This window comes from Passer domesticus, chromosome 9 (assembly GCF_036417665.1).
Source record: "Passer domesticus isolate bPasDom1 chromosome 9, bPasDom1.hap1, whole genome shotgun sequence".
NCBI classification, from domain to species: domain Eukaryota; kingdom Metazoa; phylum Chordata; class Aves; order Passeriformes; family Passeridae; genus Passer; species Passer domesticus.
The window spans coordinates 43,452,876-43,473,924 of record NC_087482.1 but is presented as its reverse complement, the minus strand read 5'-3'; the positions used below and the strand labels follow the sequence as shown (position 1 = coordinate 43,473,924).

Here is a 21,049-nt window from a genome sequence, read left to right as displayed (position 1 = left end):
ACTGTGGATTGATGAAAGAAAAGCTGCATTTACTGAAGAGCATCTTGAAGCAGAATACTTAGTGAAAACCAGAGATTATACCTGAAAGCTTATTACTAATCAAAGGCAACTCTAACGAAGGGGAGGGAATGATGCATCTGACTCCATCTTATTTGAAGGCTAATTAATTACTTTTTTATACTATATTACATAGATGTAGAGTGAATCTGCCATGCACTCACTCTGCACAGAACTGCACAGATCTGCAGTCATCTCATGACTCTCTCGTGACTGTCTCGTGACTATTCTGACACACACACACACACACATTCTTGCCCCTAATAGGCCAAGAAACAAAACATCCTCACTTTGGGTAAACAATCTCCATATTCCATTTTACTTTGGCACAACACAGGCACAGCAAGTGAGATAAGAAGTGTGTTTTCTTTCTCTGATGTTCAGAGAATGTGAAATCCAGAAATATTCTTGGGACGAATTGGGCCTTGCATTTCTCTGTGAAGAGAAATGTGGCAACAAAAGTTGTGGCAACAAAAGTCGTTCTCTTCTTGCAATGCAAACCTTAAAAGAGGTTGTAGGGAGCACATTTTGCAGTTCTGTACCAGAGTTAATTGGCTGGGGGCTTGATGCTGAGTGCAGTGCCACAGCTGCACCATGCCCCGAGTTCCTCCTGCCCAGCCTCCCCAGAGGCCTCACGCGTGTCGTTCTGTCCCAGCCCGTCCCTGAGGAGCTGCAGAACGGGGAAGGGTTCGGGTACGTGGTGGCCTTCCGCCCCTCGGGCACCACGACGTGGATCCAGACGGTGGTGACCTCCCCTGACACCCCCAGATACGTCTTCAGGAACGAGAGCATCCTGCCCTTCTCGCCCTACGAGGTCAAAGTCGGCGTCTACAACAACAAGGGCGAGGGGCCCTTCAGCGCCGTGGCCACGGTGTTCTCAGCTGAGGAAGGTACAGCCCTGGGCTGCCCCACACCCCTCAGGGCTGCTCTGGTGCCTGCAGGGGCTGCCTGGAGCAGAATAAAGTAGGGGTTTATTAAAAGGCCTTCACAGGATTCCTTGGGCAGTGCAAGAGCCAGGCCGCGGTTCCACCCAAGGTGGACTCTGGGTCATGAGTTCTCACACTTTTAAAAGTTTTGGTCCGTTTACATTTTGGGGTTCATTGTCCAGTTCCAGCTCCAGGTGATGCAGTCCCACCCGCCCAGGTTGCTCTCCTGCATTCCATGTTGTTTGCACTTTTTGGGCTGAAGCTGCAGTGGTGTCCTTGGTTCTGGGCTGTGAGGAGAGCTGCTGACACTTCATATGAAATTCAGAGTTATGTACCACTGCAGTACAGAATCTAAAAAATACAAAAGCTAAAACTTAAGGCATCAGTTCCAGAAGCACCTCGGGGCAGTGAGGTGGGTTGGGATGAGGACTTATTTATTTATTCCCAGGTTTATTCCCAGTCACCTCTCCTATGTTGGTTTCCCAACACAGAGCCCAGCACAGCCCCCTCAGGAGTGTCTGCCACCAGCCTGTCCTCCTCAGCCATCCAGGTGTCCTGGACAGCCATTCCCTGGAAGATGAGCAATGGGAGGCTGCTGGGCTATGAGGTGAGTGGAAATAAAAAATACTTCAATGAATCAACCCTCTTTATTAAATAAAATCCACTCCTCTTTGTAAAGGGCCATGGGCCAGAAGGGTCGTGCAGGCTGCGGTACAGCCACACAGATTGACCCCAAATCTTGCTCTTCCTGCCCCACCTACATCCAGAAGAAAGATAATTTTTTCTGTCTTTGTTAAAAAACCCCACAGAGTGAAGTTGTGTTTGGCTTCTTGTGCTGATAGATAGTCATGTGTCTGACATAACTCCAAGCTAACATTTTTTCAGAATTCCATTTACTTTCAAAGAAACTTCTTTATAAGGTACATTTTTCTGAGCTTAACTTGTTTCCTTCTTAATGAAGTAATGGTTTTCCTCTTGTCATTCTTTAGTTCAAGCAAGATCTAATATTTCAATTGTCTTTTTCCTGCAGTCACACTGAAAAGAGCAGTAAGCGTGAGAAGCAGATGGATAAGAGTTTTGGGGTTTTTTTGCACAGTAAACATATTTCTGAAACTTTAATGTGTTTCTACCTTTTTCAGCTGAAGGGGGAAAAAAAAAAGGCACTTAAAAGAGTCGAGTACAACGCTGTGGGTGAACAGCCCATTCCATGCAAGATTTAAATGGTTTTGGTTTTTATCTCCTAGGTTAGGTACTGGAATAAAGGCCAAAAAGAAGAATCTTCCAACAGAGTAAAAGCAGCAGGGAATGAAACATCAATAAAAATCACGGGGTTGAGGAGCAACTTGGCTTATTACACAGCTGTGCGTGCCTACAACAGCGCTGGGGCAGGGCCCTTCAGTGCCACCGTCAATGCCACCACCAAAAAGCCACGTGAGTACCTCAGTTTGGGGTGGGCAGGGGCACAAATGGTGTGGCAGCACGGGGAGGGGAAAGAAGAGCAGTGGAATTCCTGGGAATGACAGTATGAGTGACCTGGATTTCCATGTAATCACGTGAGTCAAGCACAGAGCTTCCACCTCTTCTTCAGCAGGGTGGATGGAAGCCAGAGGAGCCCAAGGAATATCTCTAATTTCTGCACTGAACCTCTGTTATGCTGTTAATGACTGGAAGAAATTGAAAAGAAAAATCTCAGTCATTTAGGAGGGGGGAAGAAAAGAGACTTGTTGAATTTTTCAGTGTTCTATAACATATTTATAAGTTCTCTAGGGGCATGGGTTTTGAAATGCAATGAACCTCCTGGAGTTCATGCAAAGCAATCCTTCATGTCCACTATTTCCCCTTGAACAAATTGCACAAGAGGCCACTCTGCTGCTGCAAAGGCAAAATTAAGCTGGAGAACAGATTGTCAAAGGCTGCACTAATTTTTCTACAAGTGGAAATATTTTTAGTGTGCTCCTCTGTTGTAATACAGCTCAGAATCAGGGTCATCAGTCTTGAAGTGTTTCTGTCAGAGGCACAAGAACAGACAATTAAATCTGTCTGAAGGGTCAAATTCCCTGCAATAGTCATTAACATCCCCCGAGCAGACAGAGTTGTAGCATTAATATTATGAAATAAGCTAGTTTATCAGAAATTATTCTGTGCAAAAATGAGTGTCAGTCTGTCACTGAGGACTAAACCAACTCAGATTTGCCAGAGTTTAAATATATTATATGCACAATTACCATGAACTGGCTGGTCTGAAGTGACTCACTGCCTGCAGCCTGGACAGGACGTGGGGAAGGGAATTTTTTTCTAATTAATCATCTTTGTGGCTGCTCAATAGAGGTGGTGCCAGGCTGGTCAGCTCAGGGATTTTCAGTCCTTTTTTAATGTGCTTTTGGGATGTGTGACTGAGAACTGGACAAGCCCCTGATCTCACTGGTGTGAGCAGGATCCTTGGGCAAGACGCTGCTGTTTGGAATAATTAAAAAGGAAAATTAATTGCATTATGTCCCTGGATCTTTCTGGTGAATAAGGAGAGCAAAGCCATGTCATGTCAGTGTGAAGATTTTGATAAATTAGTTGAATTGCTGAGAGAAAAAATTCTCCGTGCTACTGCAGTAAAAACTGATTTTTCATTCAAATGTGTAATTTTTAATCAATCCTGCTTTGTAATTTAATTTGAATATTTGTGATTGGTGTGGTTTTCACTGAGTAGGGTTTGCATTCCCCCACAGGACCTGACAGGTACATCTCAGAAACTCTTTGCCATATCAAGGAATACAAATAGTTCAGTTCTACTGGCAGTGTGTATTTCAAAATTGAAAGTGAGCCTTTGACAATTAAAATATCTTTGCTTTAAAATTTGAAATATGCATGTTTACAGCCCAGAATAACAAGTAGAGGTTTAAAATACTGCTATGTAAAATGCCAAGTGGGTGGGGAAGACTTGCCTAAGTTGTGACAATTATTTCATATTTGAAAGCCTTAAAATAAAACCCAGTGTTCTGTCCATCAGCTCTTAATTGTGAAAAATGCTCCTGCCTGATTTCAGCCTTAGCCCCTGAGCAGCTTAGAATTCCCTGCAGCTCCTTGGGCGTGTCCTGACGTGACTTGATGGACCAGGACCTGCCACAAGCCAAGTTCTGAACTCTGGTGGTTGCTGGGGATTTTGGTGTCTGCAGCAAATGGAGCTTCTGAATCCCTCAGACAGAGGCTTACAGTTTTTATAGATAATTACTCTTCATTTTTTTCCCACGTGTCATCTTAATATTTTGTTGTGGATTTCAAGGGTGACTCATTTCCTTTGAAATTCAGCTGTAATATCTCAGTGTGAAAACGATTCATACATGCTGTAACACTTCATTCTCAGGAGTGAAACAATCTCCTCTTACATTTACAAGGAGTGGTTATTATTAGAACATCAGGTTAAACCTTCCTCAGTACACAGAACAAGACAAATAGTAAAAGAAAATAGCTGTGGGTGGTTGGTTGACTTTGAAATAATTCTTTTAAGTCTCAGGGCTTTTTTTCTGGGTTTTTTTTGAGTATAATCAGGTGGGTTTTGATTTGACTGCTTATGGAAAGAAGGCAGGGAACTTCCTGTGTGAGAGAATTGAAAAGAGGAGGGGGATAAAAAGAGGAAAAACCCATAAGCACGTGGATATAAGTGTTCAAAACCACTGCCAGTGCTTAAAGCTGGAACCTCCAGTCTCAAAGCACAGCTCAGCCCACCTAAGCAGCAGTTGCCTCCACTAGGTGACAGCAACAGTAAATTGTTTTCCTTAACACATTTAGAAAAGATTTTAATCATTGATTTGTGTCACTGCAGGACCTATTTTCTGGGAAACCAACCTGAGGTATTTGAGGAGGTTTGTACTTCCCTGAAAGCTTGGCAGCTCCAAGGTACATGAAAGGGGCAGAGCCCAAAGCTTGCAACTGCTTTGCAAATAACAGCCTTGGGTTGCTAATGAACCAAAAATGCCAGCAGATTTCTGTGGCCAAAGCCCACTTTTGGCACAGGCTCAGTTCAGAACCACAGCTCGAGTTGGAAGAGCCAAGAGACAAAAAAAACCCCTGCAAATATTTTCTATAACATCTTAAAGTAAATCAATATAGTGGGCAAATTTGAATAGTCACTGAGACTAAATTTGTCTAAACATCTATTGTGAAGAATTTTCTTATTCTTGGCACTGTACTAAACCTAGAAATTGTCTGATACCGTCATTGCAGTTTGTTCTAATTAATCACCCATGTCCTAGGGTACATGCTTCTGTCTGGCTGTATTGAGTGAAGGACCAGCAACAGATATTTCAGCTTCAGAAACAACGTTTATGTGCCATTCTGGCTTTTTCCTTCCTTCTGTTTTTGGAATTCAGCCTCTGAACCATAACGTGCACAGAGAGGAGCCTGCACTGGAGCTGGCTTTGCATCCCAAATGCAATGACAGCCAATTACCTGAGCTGGTGAATCAATCACCAATGCCAATTAAATTAAAGTCGTGCTTTTGTTGTGTGTTTGAAGCACCCAGCCAGCCTCCAGGAAACGTGGTGTGGAATGTGACAGACTCCAGGGTTGTCCTGAGCTGGGAGGAGGTCAGAGCCATGGACAACGAGTCCGAGGTCACGGGCTACAAGGTCAGTGGGGAAGAGCTGGGAACAGCCCAGGGCTGGTGTTTCCTTGTCTGTTTGCATGGTCAGAGCATGCACAATCCCACGCTAAACCATTTCACTGGGGTCTCCTTTTTAGGGATTTTAAATATTTTAAATATGTATTCTAACAGTGTCTCACCATTAATGTCCCCCAGTCCCCTTTCCTCCCCATGCTGGCATTGCTCAGCTCCTGGGATCCCACCCACACCTGGATCTGAGAACATTTAAACATCCATAACTCTTATTTTAAATGTATAACACTTACCCAAATGGATAAAACTTTGAAAGAAATCAAAAGCATTTAGCCTGATGGATGTAGCTTCCATTGCTGGCCAGGTGTATTTATTATATATTATCACACACATTAAACTGATATTTCTAAATCTTTCTCCTCTTACCTGCTGTGGGCCATGCTCATTTCCCTGATACAAATTATCCTGTTCCACCTGCTCTAAATCTGATCAGTGCACAAATGTAGAAGTGTTTAAAAATGTCATGTAGAGTGTGTGTAAATGAACAGCTGAGGATGCTCCTGCTAAGCTCTGTACAGCTGGATCCCACATGATATAATCCTGAATAAAAGGTTTAGGCTGAAGATCTGATCACCCATCGAGTTGTATTGGCAAGAAGTATTTGGCAAGATGTACAAAACAAGTTTACAGTTTGTTCCAGTGTCCCATTATTTCATAGTATTGGAATAAAAATAATACAGAAATGTATTAGCATCCATTGTGCCATTTGAATTAAATCTGGAATAAAAGGTGAAAAATGTTTGAAAATGAATGAAGAATTCATTCTTTTTTTTGAATGAAAAACATTAAAAAAAAAGTTTTTGAACGTTTTGAGTCAACGTTCAAAAGAGAACACTGATTGACATTCCCTTCTTGCCTTAAATACAATTCCACCCTGGAATACCAACCAAAAATCTGATCTTTTCCTTCATGCCATCACTTCTGAGAGCTGAGGCCGTGTGTGTCGGAGGCAGGGCAGTGCTGAGGCTGTGCTGTGCTGCAGGTGCTGTACAGGAGCAGCAGCCAGAGCGGGGTGCAGGTGCTGACCACGGCCAGCACCACGGCCGAGCTGTGGCTGCAGCTCAAGGACGATTATCTCATCGAGGTCAGAGCCACCACCGAGGGGGGAGATGGCAGCAGCAGCGAGCAGATCCTCATCCCCAGGCTGGCCAGTAGGTTGAACCACTTTCCTTTGTCCCGGCTTGTCTGTGCTTCCTCTGGTGATGGGGGGGGGAAACCCTAAAATGAATGTGTAGACGTTGTGTGGTAATAAGGTAATAAAAGGAAAGCAATTAAAATCTTCATGCCCTTATGCATGGCAAACTGCATTCTGCTGAACTGGTAAATTGCCATGTAAATTGCTGTTGAAAATGTTATCTTTTTTACTTTTTCTTCTTTACAAAAAAACAATTACCTTGAAAGCAGACTCACAGAATCATTAAGGTTGGAAAAGACTTCCAAGATCATTGAGTCCAACCTTTGACCAAACACCACCTTGTCAGCTAAACCAGAGCACCAAAACCCTTCATGATCACAGCATCTCTGTAATTTTTAAATATTTCCTGTATTTTTATACAGAAAATCTCTAGTGCTTGTAAGAAAAAAATTACAGTAATTTTTGCTTGGCATCCAGGAAGAGTAATAATGTGGTACAATACATACTTACGCTTTCATTTAATCCTGAATTCATTCTTTCCTTTGTCACAGGTATGGATGCAAGAGGTTCTGGCCCATCAGTCTTGAGTATCTTCAGTGTCTCCAGCTTCTTAGCAACAATATTTTCCTTGACCCTTAATTCTGTGTTGTGCTGATACATTTGCATTTGCTGGGGAAAAAAAAAATTGGTTACTAAAGTGCTTTTTTTAAAAAAACTGCAGTGGTTAATGCATGGTTTTTTTCTTCTATCCTGACGTGTTTTTAAATTCTTTATATTTCACTGTAAGTTGAAGTAAAAAATACCATGTAAAGTTTAGCAAATCCTTTAAAAAGGAATCTAAAATGCCTTAATACTTGAACCAAAGGAGTTTACATGTTACATACTTCAGATGCAGTGTTAAGAGAGAGGGGGAGGGATGGCACTCTGAGGTCAGGGCGAGGTGGGAGAGTGAGAAACAACATTTCTGCAGCAGCCCTGAATTGTTGTGGGTCTGTTCTGCATTGCTAAAATAACATTGGACGTGAAAAAGATGAAATCAGAGCTGTGGCTGTTACCAGCTGGGGGGTGACACGACCACCAAGGCAGTGCCATCACCCAGGAGCTGGGATCATTTTCCTGCTGCCCTTTGTGGGAGTTGCTCTAAATGGAAAGAAATCCCAAAAGAAATCTCCTTCAAAGAAATCCCATCTGGAGCAGGGCAAAGGCAGGGCCTCCACTGCTGCTCCTGAGAAATGATCTCCCAGCTGTGATTTGAGGATGTTTTCGTGCACCTTCTCAGTAAATTCTGAAATTCATGTCCTCATCTCCCCACGTTGCCTTTCCTAACCAGGTTCTCTGTTCATAACCAAACTCCCCCACCCTGAGGGTGATGTGCTTGCCCTGCTGCCAGTGTTGCAGGAGCTGAGGTGCCCAGCTGGCAGCCCTGGAGAGCTGCAGGGGCACCATGGCCTTGTGAAGAGGGACAGCCACCCTTCCCTCCCTTCCTTGTGACCTGGTGCTCCCGGACCTGCACCCCAAATTCTCCTGCTCATTTCTCTGCCACACTGCACTGCAAACACCCTGAATTCAGAGTTACAGCCAGACCTCTCCTTCCTGCTGCTCTGGAACCAGTTCTGAACTGTTCCACCTGCTCTGGCTCTCAGCTGCACCCCACTGCTGTCACATGAGTCTGGGAAGTTCATGGCAATATTAGGATAGAAAAAAATGATACAACACCACTTGCTGTTGAAGAGAAATCTGTGCTTTCTTTCATGGCAGTAAATTAAAGATACATTCAGCCTGGTCCATTTGACTTCAGGAGTTGTGGCTTCAGTCAAATCAGCCTTTCAGACACCTTTTAGAGAGGTCACAGCATCCCTGCTCCAGCACGTGTTCACATGAGATAAATCATTTCCTCTTAAAGACTGGGGTTTTTAAATTTCACAATTCTATTACAACACACAGAACTACAAAGGGAGAACCAGGATTAATGAAACTATGGTAGCACTGTAGAAAAAATACCTTGATATGCATTCAGCTGGCAGATGAGCTCCAGATGAGACAAAGTGCTGCTGAGGAAAGCAGGAGCTGTATATACTGTAAATAGAGAGCTACAATTGAGTTTAAAATTAGTTGCTTTTCCATGTGGCTTACCAGTGTTGTTTTCAGACACTTGCAAACAGGGGGGTGGGTGGGACATGGAAATCCAGGTGTTCCTAGTGAGTAAATAGTTCTATTTCATGCAACAAAGGGTGACTCTTTCTCTTGTTTCAGAAAATTCTAGTCCAGGTTCCTGTACTGCCCATTTTTCATGCACTTACATTGTATTATTACTTGATTTCTAGTTCTATATCTCCATGAGATATGTACCCAGTACCTTGTTTCATATTGAAAAGGTTGAAATTTATCCTTGAACTTCCAGTTGTGTGTGTATCCTATGGTTATCTGTATGCATTCTTTTCTATTGCTCTAATAAAATATTTATTACATAGAGGGATCATAGAATATCTCAAAGTGTTATTACTTGTTCCTATTACATATTTGCACATGTTGGGGGTTTAATAAATCTAAAATTGGTTGTGCTCAAGTTTCTGAGCTTCACCTCTGCCTACAGGTTTGCAGCAGGATGAGCAAAAATCCACCTTCATTTCCCAACCAGGCTGTTTCCTCTTCCCTATAATGTAAAAAACCCCACTGTAATTACACTGAAGAAGAGTCAGTTTTTTATAATAATGTATTCAGTGTATCACTATTTAGCATTAAATTGCAGCTCCTGTTTGTTGCTGCAGTTGCCTGTTGCTTACACACTGCAGCTTCCCATAAAACCTGAGATTTTCCAGCACTAAAAACCTTTTTCTTGGGAACACAGGCACTTCACAACTATTTACTTTAAGCTTTTGAAGTGTGGGTTCTACCTGCATTATAGGGAGCTGATCCAGCCACAGTAAGGGTTAATAATGATCCCAAATCACAAGTGTGTACTTACACACAAGAGTGGAGTCATTTTTCTGGGGTAAATCAGGTTTTTCCTGTCAGATGGTTGTAGGTGGACACTCCTGCCTTGCTCTGCCTTCCCCAGTGTCCAGATTAATCTTTCTTTAAACTGATCTCTCTTTATTCCTCCTATCATGTAAATGCAGCTCAGGGTTATTTGCATTAAGAGAAGTGTCTTGGTTCTCCAGTGAGTTGATAAAAAACAAGCTGGCATTGGGAAGGTGCAGGAGGAGAAGGTGGAGAGGCAGTAAGGGATAATCCTACCTCTTGCAGGTATTTCCAGAGCAGCTCCTGTGACCGTCCTGAATTAGCAACTCAGTCCTGGGGTGAAAAAAAAAATAAAAGGAAGAAAAATTCTAATAAAAAATGTGACTAGAGTTATACAGCAAGAACTGCAGGTGGTGGGGATGGTGGTTCTGCCATTCCATTGGACTTGGGCTTCCCCAAATAACCAGCACTTTGTCACATCTAATATTTGAAATCTCATAAGGAACAATGGTAGGCTTCAATCACAGTTTTAAAAATTGCATTCTTTTCAATTCCCCATCCAACATCAGAGCTGTATTCTAAAGCCTGGATTTCTCAGAGGTACTTGGAGTAAGAATGTTTTTAAAAGCCAACTTTTCCTTTGAACAGTTTACTGTGGGATATGTTACAAACATGCAGGATCCTCTATGAATACCAAATGAGTTAAGAACTAATATCACTTCAGGCCAAAGAAATATTGGAGATCTCTATTTTCTACTTAATTTGCCTTTCAGTGGTGGCAGGCAGATGTGGGCAGTGCCTGTCAGGTTATATCAGTTATGTCTTAATAACAGGCAATAAAGCAAGCTGTCCAGCATAAGGGAGTGCATTCATCTGACAGCTCTGTCTGAAATAAATAACAATGGAAAATTGTGAAAATAAAATGGGTTTGTAAACAGGCCCTGGCTCTCTTAGGGGAAACAACCACCTCGATTGTTTTATGCTAATGCTGTGAACTGCAAATCAATAAAAAGGGATGTGTTCAGCTCAGACAGACCTGAGTGCACCTTCTGCAGCTTTATCAGGGCTGATGGATGGGGAGAGGCACTTGGAGCCTGGGAGCTGCCAGGGATGGGAGATGTGGAGCCTTCAGCAGCTCTGGGAGCAGCCTGGTCCTCTGGGAAAAGGATTTCCTGACAATCCCAGAGCTTGGGGCTCTGAGGAGGAGGGAGCAGCCCAGGAAAGAGGACAGTGTCTCATTTTCCAGGCTGAACTCACAGAATTCACAGAATGACCAGGTTGGAAGAGATCTTCAAAATCATAGAGTGCAGCCCAGCCCCAACACCTCAGCTAAACCCTGGCACCCAGTGCCACATCCAGGCTTTGTTAAACACACCCAGGGATGGTGACTGCACCAGCTCCCCGGGCAGCCATTCCAGAACTTTATCACCCTTTCTGTAAAAAATTTTTCCCTGATATCCAGCCTGAATTTCCCTTGGTGCAGCTGGAGGCTGTGTGCTCTGGTTCTGTCAGTGCTTCCTGGAGAAAGAGCCCAGCCCCAGCTGAGCACAGGCACCTTTTAGCTGAGGAGTTGGGGCTGGGTTGGACTCCGTGATCCTGAAGGTCTCTTCCAGCCTGGTCATTCCGTGAATTCTATTCAGCAGCCCCAGCAAGCTCTGTTGCAGTTATTAAAGCCTTACCTTTGGCTTGGAAGAGTTTCCAGAGGTGGCTGAGGGTGGCACACCCACTGGCACCCCTGGGCATCCCCTCCAGGACAGTCCTGTGCCAGCTCTGCCACTTCTCGTGCTGGTAGCTGGTGCCAGAGGCAGGAGACTGTCCCCAGGAGATGCCCTCAGAGGGCACCAGTGTGTCTGTGCACAAATATTTGCCACAAACACAGCCCACTGTCCCTCTCAAATAACCCTGCACCAATTTGGGGTCCATTTCACTGTTTTTGTACCAGTGGCTGTGGGTGCCAGTCCTCTCTCCTGGCTCTCAGATGCACCCCAGAGCTGCCCCCAGAAGTTTGGTGTTTCAATAAACACTCTCACCTTTCCTTTGGCTGCTCTTGCAGAGCCTGAGCTGCCAGGTTGCAGTGTCTGCAGTGCCCTCGTTGGAATTCATACCCTGCTCCTCGCTTGCTTTGGGTCTGAACTCTGCTTTCAGACTTCACAGTTTGTGCATCAGAGTGTTTTAGTATTAGAATTTCACAGGACCTTCATGTGCATCCTTCCTTTGCTTTTTCCATCCTTAAGGGTCAAGCAAACGTGGTAAACTCAACTTGGAATTAAATTTCTTTTCTTGAACTCCTCACTGATCTTTTTGAGGTCAAAAAGTGTCTTTGAAACTCGTTTTCTTTTTTTTTTTCAAATGCACAAATATAGGAGACAAGCCTGTAACCCCATGCAGCATTACTGCATTACTGAGACACTTTCTTCCCAATGTACCCAAGATTATTTTCTTACCCTTTAAGAGCATAATTAGTCCTGCGAGGCCTGGACCATGCCTGCTCTTTGTGCTGTGCTCTCCATTCCTTCCCAGTGATTAATTCCCTTGTGGGGAGAGCATCAAGGCACTGGCAGAGGCTGAAAAAGGAAGAATCAAAAGCATCCCGTTGGAGCCTGTGAAAGGATGCAACTTCAGGATGTTCATTGCCTCAGCCTGTGACAATTTAAATTCAAAACAGCTCCTGGGACAGTGGGACAGCCAAAAATGTCCATCAGGGAAGAGAAACTCCTGGGGGAGCCCAGCTCCTTGCTGCCTGCTCAGCCCTGATCCTCCCAAATCCTGTACTCCTTGGGATGCAGAACTGCAGGAGCAGGGACAGGGATCTGCTCCATCATGAGCCAGGGGTGCAGGACTGGGCTGTCCCACACACAGGGAGGGTTTGCATCCCCTTGGGCCAAGGTGGGACCTGAACCCAGCTGCCAAAGCACGTGGCCATGGATGGAAATGCACAATAAAAGTGATGCCTTTGCACAAAAGCCATGGGCTGTCACTACAGGACATGAAACAACCCAACGTGGACTCACTGCTCTTCCCAAGGTAAAAAAGAGACCTTTTATTTTCTGACTCCAACATTTATAGATTTCCAAAAGTGACAGTGGATTGGAGGGTGAAAGTGCCACCTCTCCAATGACACTGGACAAACCAACAGTCCATTGAAATTCTCCTCCTCCATAAAGGAATGAAAATAAGTTATTTACATAAAGCGTGTGAAAGAAAGTTCATTACAAAAATATAAACACCAGAAGGCTTAGAAAAACTTATAAAATCAGAGTAACAATGGGCAGCTCCAGAGGGGCTCCCTGCTTCCACAGCATCCTCCTGCTCAGGGCCTTGGGAGCCTCCTGATGCTGCAAAGGGAGGATGGGACTTCCAGGAGCACAAGCTGGGTTTTGTTTGCTGGGACTGTTCCCCTGAGCCTGGAGCACTCAAAGGCTCTCCCTGAGCCAATTCCTTCTCAAGATGGGCCCTGGAAAGGTGTCCATTGGGATTGCTGTCCCTGGGGGAATCTCTCTTTTGTGCTGGAGCACAAGCAATGATCTCTTACCTCAGGTAAAAGCACAAAAAACAGTCAGAGAAAACAGGGGAAAGCCCTGCCTTTCCTGCCCCTGATGATACAAAGAATAAATCATTTTCCCAGCACCTGTAAAGGAGTCTGAACAGGACACGTGTTTAACAAGAATTTCCCTCATTAGCAATCCAAGGAGGGCCATGCTTAAGGCAGACAAATAATTTAATTTTTGTCACACTTCCTAACATTGCCACCAAACTGAGGCATTTACAGTCACCCTTGTCACAACACTAATTATCTATTTGAATAGCACAGCTCTCTGCTGATTGAATGAGTTCTGCAGTGAGAGCAGATCATTTCAGCAGCGGCATCTGATCATCATTACTTTTTGGATATAAGATGTAAATAGACTATAATGACAAAAAATATGGCTTTGGTACCTTTTCAGCAGCTTCAGAAGAGATGGGGAGCTTCTGCAGCAGCCAAAAGCATCAGTTCATGGTCTGGAAAACAATGTCCTGGGGGTTTGTGTTGCCTTGGAAACGTGAAAAATAAAGCACCATTAATTACCTATTTTGAAGCAAGCAGTGTATCCAGGGCTGAGGGCTGATCCCAGGCTAATGAATCCCTCACCCCAATTTCTGCAGCCTTGGGCTGATCAATCAGCCCTGCTGAACCCGGGCAGGGCTGAGGCACAGCAAAGCTCTGCCAAGTTTTCCTGCTGGCTGCGATTCCAGAGAGGCACCAGGAGCTCCCAGGGCAGTGCTTCCTCTTGCCTTCACACCCACGACCTCAATAACAACTTCAGCTGGTTGGTTTTTATAATAAAAGCAATTTTTCTTCAAGGAGGTACTATCAGGCCTGATAAACATCCAGGAAAATACATGTGCAAGCCCTATATATATGGGCTCTGTGTGTATAGATATATAACTATATATTTATTTATTTTTTATTTATTTACTTATTTATTATTAATTTTTAATTTTTATATTATATATTATTGTATATTATCTATTATTATATATTATCTATTACTATCTATTATATATTATATATATAGTATATACTATATACTATATTATATAATATATTATGAGTAATACATATTAAATTTATTATATTATGTATATATATGATTTCATTTATTTATTTATATGTATTTTCTCCAGATGAAAACCGTTTTGGTAGTCCTGGCCCCTAGCACAGAACGAGGAGTTCAGCCACACCTTCTGCTGTCATTCTACCCAAAATACTGCCAAAATCTTTACTGTTACATCTTTTGTATAATAACTTTTAAGTGGAATTAATAATTTTATCTACAGACTGCACGTGCTGTTTATTCTCCCTCTAGTACTGGTGCTTTGGTGCTAAGTTTATAATTAGGAAATATAACTCTATATGATAACTCTGTGAAATAACTCTAATAATAAATAAATCAGTGAAACTGGAATCTGCCTCTTCTTGTAGGAGGTTGAAGTTGCCATAAAAGTTTCTTTTGGGAATGTTCCACCCCCCTGGCAGCACAGCCCAAAGCAATCAGTGAAAAATTTAGGCACAAATAGTATGGGAGGATAAAAATAACTCCAGAAATTCTGAGATCTTGCCTGCAGGACAAGTCTGGGGCCCAGCCACCTCCCTGGAAAAGCCACTTTCATCTTGTATCACACTAAGCAAATGCTATTTTTATATTGGTCCCAGCTATTTTAAGGAAAAAAAAATTGTTTAAAAAGGACACTGAAAGACAACCTTTTCCTTTGGTGAGCATCCATTTCTAAACGAGCTGTTTACAGCATAATTTGGAGTTTTCTTTTCTCTCTCCAGTTTTCCTCAGGACCAATGCCAGTGGCAATATCTGTGAATCTCCTGACTCTTTCTGGAGGTTAAACTGGCTACAAGAGAACCAGATCAAAGGGAAAGAAAAACTTTGTTTGGGAAGCACAAAAATATTTACATAACACAAGATAATCCAGAACTCCTCATTTCTACCATGCAGACATGCTTGTAAAAAGCAGGTTAAAAAAACTGGCCATTTTTAGTTCAGCTGGGGAGGAGAAAAGGGATTTTATCGCTCATGTAAGAGGAGGGAGACAAGGCTAGAAATCAGTTTGTGATGCAGCTAATTGAAAAGATCCAGAGTTTCCAGGGTTTCCTGCCTGGAGGAGAAGAATCTCTTGGAGCCATTTTGATGCACAAGAGGAAAACAGAATAAAGTTTCCCACCACAGAAACTGACTGGGAAATGGCAGCCAGAAACAACTGGATGGGACAGGCAGAGCTTGGGAAGCAAGACAAGAGCTTTGGTTCAACCTCCACTGAGCTCCTCAGCTGCAACCACCAATTTTGGCAGCAGACTATTAATAGAACTCATGAGAGATAACACAGATTGAACTGGGGCTGGCCACTGCAGTAAAAAATTAGAGACATTTATTCCACAAGATATTTCTCAAGAATTCACCTCTTTCTGTCCAGCTCTGGTAAACTCAGACAAAGTGGGGAGCTCAAAACATTTGTTGATATTTATTCTACTGAGTTCATCATCTCTCCTCTCTGATGTGCTGGAACCAAACCAAACCATCAATGTTTTGATATCAAACACCCACTTGTGCCTGCCCTGGGAGGAGCAGAGCTGTCCCTTCTGCACTTAATTAGCTGTCCTCTGGGAAGAAAGGAGAAAGGCCATGCTTTAAATGAGAGCCACTTGTGGAAGGCTTTGCTCAGAGGATGAGAGCCCTGTGATGTTCTGGAGCTGCCAGAGGCAGGCCCATCTGTGCTGGGTGATTGCTCGGATGGAAAAGGTGACTGAGGGGTCACAGTGCTGCCATGTGGGCACGAACACTATGAGAAAAAGCCCCCCTGAGAGCCAGGCATTGCTCCCAGCACCTCCTTTTCCTTGAGCAAGTCATTCCTGCTCTTGGAGTCCAAGAGGAGGTTCTGCAGCCTGGGGCCACTTCCCTGATAACTGGAGTTTGTGCTAGAAAGTGTGGGACGGGCTCAGGCCCCTCCTCAGGGGCTTTTAACCAAATATCTCTCGATTTTGTTGGAGCCTCGTGGGTCAGAATTCTCCCTCACACCTGGGGAGCATGAACACCCAGCTGCATGTTTGGGATGAAAGCCCAGATTTCAGAGACCATGGTTTGATTTCTAGGCCTGGATCATCTGCTCATGGGCTCCCTTACACACAGCTACAACTTCAAGACTGAATTGCTGAAAATCAGATTTAAATCTCATTTTTTACCCCATTTCTATGAAGTTTCAATGAATTTCCAATATTCCACGTGCTCTTTTCTCCAAGCCCAGCCCAGCTGAGGTGCAGCCACATGAGTCCTGCCATTCCCAAAGCAGCTCCTGACTCACTGCTCCTACTGGGGCAGCACAGGGCTGGGACCAGCTCCCAAGCAGAGCAATTGCTGATGGAATTCATGATGTCTCCTGTGGCCAAAATAACCAGACAAGCTTATAAATTTTAGCAGACACTATGAGGGACAATATGCTTAAAATGTTGGATTATATGGTAGTGGCATAGAATGGGAAAAAATTGAAGTTAGAAGAGAATAAAAAGAGAATTAAAGAAATATTGAACATTTTGTCTATTTCACCTGTTAATAATGCATCATGTGTTGTTTAAGGATTGAAGAGAGGTTCAAGGGAGATATTTCAAGTGCCAAGAAAACATTATTTGTTGGCGAGCCCCACCTGCCCAGCAGCTCCTGTACATGGGCTTAAAGGACATTTTTCAGTGATGATAAGGAAAAAAGCGTTTGAACAGAGAACCACAGAATCATTTAGGGAAGAAAAGACTTTTAAGATCATCAAGTCCAACCATTAACCCAGCACTGCCAAGGTCACCACTAAACCACATCCCCAGGCACCACATCTACACCTCTGTTAAATCCCTCCAGGGTTGGTGACCCCACCACTGCCCTGGGCAGTCTGTTCCAGGGCTCAACAACCCTTTCAGGGAAGAAATTCTCTGTAATATCCAATCTAAACCTCCCCTGGCACAACTTGAGGCCATTTTCCCTCTCTTATGGCTCGTTACCTGGGACAAGAGATATCTATTTCCCACTTTGTGTAGAACACTGAATTTTGTGAGCATGGGAACTCGGACACAGAGATGCTCAGATGATCAAAGGGCACTGGAGCATCACTGCTCCAGAGAGAAAACCTTCCCCTGTGCACCTATGGCAGGACAGGACTCCCAGCTCACAAATTCAGGACTTCTTCACTTAAACATGAGGACAAATACATAAAACACACACCCAGAAACCTGAGGGAGTGAGGGGCTGGCTTCTCCACACGCCAGCAGCAGAGATGCTGCTGATTGCCAGGCTGCAGATGGACACTGCATTTAGAAATTAAACCGTAAGTCACTGGCTGTTGGGTTTTTTTTACAGCATCAGTCAGGTTTTGTGTCTGTGGGAAACTTTTCCTCAGAGAGGCTCTTTTCACAGACACAGCAGGGATGGAGGTAACAGCATGAAATGAGAGAGCTTGAAAAGCAGCGGCGTGCTGCAGGAAGCCCAGCATTTGCATGTTAAGCTACATCTATTCCCCGAACGCTCAGGCACATGAAAGCAAGCCTGGATTTTTGGTTAGCAGCAGATCTGTTCGCCGCAGCCTGAATTGAAAGGTCAGGGATGTTTAGAGCTGGGGTTTTTTTGCACTTAGCTGGAGCAGAGTTGCACGGCTCTCCTCGGGAGGAGACGCCGTGCCAGGACAGCAGGGCACGGTCCTGTCTGCAGCACAGTGCCTTGACAGCAGTCCCTGTCTCCCAGTGCCAGTGGCCCTGATTCACTGGGATGTTGTAGGAGAGACATTTCTCTGATACCAGTGACCTTAACAAGAGGTTTTCAGCGCTTGTCAGGCTCTGACAGCTGAATCCTTTTAGGCACGTAAATGCCGCGTGAGCGGAAAGCAGCCGAACGAAACATTTTTCCCAAAAACACAGCCCTGAGGGAAGTATGAGACATTCAAACTCAATTCAAACCTGTCTCATCTTCAGAAATTAAGCTGATTTTGGACCAGGCTGAAGCTTTCCTACCTGACATGGCAATTCTGCTCTTTGGCTTCTCCCCATGCAACTGGAGGGGCTGGCAGGGCTGGCACCAGGGCTGTGGGCACGGATGTTCAGCTCTGCCTCCCGCTGCTCCTCATCCTCCTGTGACACCCTGATGAACAGCCAGGCACGGCAGCGTTGTCATCCACACCCCTGAGCTCCCCAGGATGCTGTTTCCTGCCTTGCCTTGGCATCCAGGAGCGGGAGATAAAGAATAAAATTATGACCCTTGTCATCGCCCTCCAAACAAGCAGCTCTGATGTGGCTGCGTGTTTGAATAGTCAGGGCAGGGGCAGACACACATGCTGGATTTACTGAGATAAATGTTGGCCTCAGCTGTTGAATTCCTGGTGCTGATGAAGGCTGCAGAAAAATTGTGTGTATGCAGAGTGGATAAGAGATGAGGGCTTGCTGTTGCCTGCCAAGAGATAAAGGACTGGAGTGACTGCTGCTTTGTTTGGGTTTGTGATTAGATTGGTATGGCTCGTGTCTTAGAATAGGTGAGCAATTAAACAGCAATACAAGCCAAGATCCTTGGATTCACCTGACATGCACTGGGGAGCTGCTAGGGAAGGGCCCCTGGAGGGACTGATCTGACCCCAGGCAGCAGTGCACACCCTCCAGAGGGTTTTTATTTCAGCTCTTCTCAACTGGCCATTTATCTCATGCTGGTGAAGTGGCACATGGCTCCATCTCCTCTGGAGAGGGGACACCACTTCTGAAGCCAAAAGGGAGGGAGAGATGGGCACAGACCAGGGAATGACACCCCAGCACTGAGAGTGGAGGCAAAACCCCCTCAGACTTCCCAGCACAGCTGCACTCAGTGGAATTTCAAAGGCCCATTCCAAGTCCCCTCACATTCCCCTCCTGGTAGAGAGATGGTTTCCCACAGAACTGAAGGGAAGCCCCAGCAGCATCACTTGAGAGATGAGCTTGCCTTTCTCAGAAGCCCTGGAGGTCCCTGCTCAGCTCCTCCCTGGCGAGCTCGGCTCCCGGGTGCCACCCGTGCCACACCTGGGGGACAGGGGACAGGCAGCTGGCATCACCGAGCCACCAGGCTGGCTCAGCAAGGCAGAGCAGCCACCTGGGGCTCTGCCAGACTCGGCTCCTGGCCTCCCAGGTCCCTTGCATGAATGCATTTGTGCTTTGCTCTGCTGCCTCCACAAGCACTGCTGGTGCTGAGAGCATCACTTATCCCTGTGAGGAACATGACAAAAATTGCTGGGAACAATTTTTAGCTAATTGCTGTATCCAAATAAGTCCCTTGTCTTATTTTTGGAGTAAATTTTTTGTTACCTTCTGCCTGCAAACCTCCCATCCCAAGGGCAGCACTTCCATTACTGCAGTCCCTGGGGCATCCCTTCAGGACAGTCAATATTGGACACTGAAATCTCGGGGATTTTCTCTGCCACCAGCCCCAAAGCACCTTGAGAAATTCCACATGTCTGCCTCCCAGAGTGCCACTGCAGCAGGTATGAATGTGTACCTCTGCCACATAGCCTGGACAGGCTCTCCTGAAGAGGGAGGAAGAGAAAAGGAGATTCTCCTTTTCTCTCTCTGCCTTCACACCTGCCTGTGGCATCTGATGCTACTTGCATTCACCTCTTACCTGGTCCTTTATCTTTTCCTTTTCTGGGACTCCAGTCCTACCAAGGACAGCTGAACTCCCCAGAACGCTCCTCCTCCTCAGCTCTGTCCTGTCTGTGGGGGCTGCATTAAGTTACCCAAATTTTACTGCTGCATTCAGGGCTCAGAGCAGAAGTTACATAAAGCAGCAGCACCTCTGCAAGGGAGAACTGATCCCTCAGAGGGGATGAGATCAGTTGTAGCCCTCAATGACCACCTGAAATGGGCTTTTATGAAATTGCAGGGAGTTACCAAAAGTTTCAAAATACAGAAAATAAGTTTGATATACCTATGAATGAAAATATTGCTGGTTACATTTAAATGCATTATCCCATGACAAATGTGGTCATACTCCATTTAAACACGTGACCATCTCAGGATTTAGTGCATCTGCTGAAAATTTTCATTGCAAAGATAAAAAACACTTAAAGGCTTTGAATCAGAGCTGCTCACCTGTAGCACCCTCATTGGGCTGTGCTCAGATCTCAGGCACCAACAGCTCCACATCCTCCAACACCTGAACATGGAGTCATGAATGTTTCCTTTGGGAAGAGTTGAGAGAAACAACAATCACAGGTATGGTTGAGTTAGGAACTCTAATGTCTACTTGATTTTGGGCTCATTTGTAATTCATATTTAGAATTCAATTATTTAAATAATTGACAGAAATGTAAAAGCAAATGAGAAACAGAGTGACAATATTTGTGTTTCTTATGGCAGTGAAAGACAACTTCAAAACAGCTTTAAAAATGAAGGCCAACATTATTTCCAGATTTAGAGCTTTTAATGGCCTCAAAAACACACACTCACAACTAAATCAATGATAAGTGAATGTTGGAGGCACAATGCAGAACATTCTGGTCTAACAGACAAGCAGGATCAGAGTCTGAACTGGGAGTTTTTGTCCTGACAACAACTGCCTTTGGATGCTCACAAGGAAGCCAAAAAATGTATCTGACTCCTTTCCCAAAAGCTGCCACAGGCAATAGAGATCCAGCCCATGCAAAGGGCCCCTCAATAACCATCCACCTGATCCTTTTCTTACAGCAGGGCAAACAAAAGACAGAACTGGAGGCTGCTGTGTGCTCTGTTTCATGATTCAGTGTTACCTCAGTCCTCCCACCACG

General features: G+C 44.6%; 1 protein-coding gene and 1 long non-coding RNA gene across 5 annotated transcripts in view; one reads left to right on the top strand and one right to left on the bottom strand.

The window, feature by feature from the left end:
• The window catches only part of CNTN3 (contactin 3), a 94,732-nt gene extending 85,472 nt beyond the window's left edge, over window positions 1–9,260 (top strand). For both annotated transcript variants that reach the window (XM_064433093.1, XM_064433094.1), the window contains exons 16-21: window positions 713–947; window positions 1,475–1,590; window positions 2,228–2,414; window positions 5,490–5,602; window positions 6,632–6,800; window positions 7,336–9,260. In XM_064433093.1, coding sequence (XP_064289163.1) covers window positions 713–947; window positions 1,475–1,590; window positions 2,228–2,414; window positions 5,490–5,602; window positions 6,632–6,800; window positions 7,336–7,439 — 924 coding nt within the window. In that variant the 3' untranslated portion in view covers window positions 7,440–9,260. The remainder of the gene's footprint in view (window positions 1–712; window positions 948–1,474; window positions 1,591–2,227; window positions 2,415–5,489; window positions 5,603–6,631; window positions 6,801–7,335) is intronic.
• Window positions 8,914–21,049, bottom strand: part of LOC135308205 (uncharacterized) — a 117,037-nt gene continuing 104,901 nt past the window's right edge. The window contains exons 4-9 of one of the 3 annotated variants that reach the window (XR_010368741.1): window positions 20,376–20,464; window positions 18,282–18,477; window positions 14,988–15,130; window positions 13,682–13,776; window positions 12,190–12,309; window positions 8,914–10,078 (exon numbers count right to left, since the gene is read on the bottom strand). This is a non-coding gene — a long non-coding RNA (uncharacterized LOC135308205). The remainder of the gene's footprint in view (window positions 10,079–12,189; window positions 12,310–13,681; window positions 13,777–14,987; window positions 15,131–18,281; window positions 18,478–20,375; window positions 20,465–21,049) is intronic. The other 2 variants (XR_010368742.1, XR_010368743.1) reach the window with 2 other exon arrangements.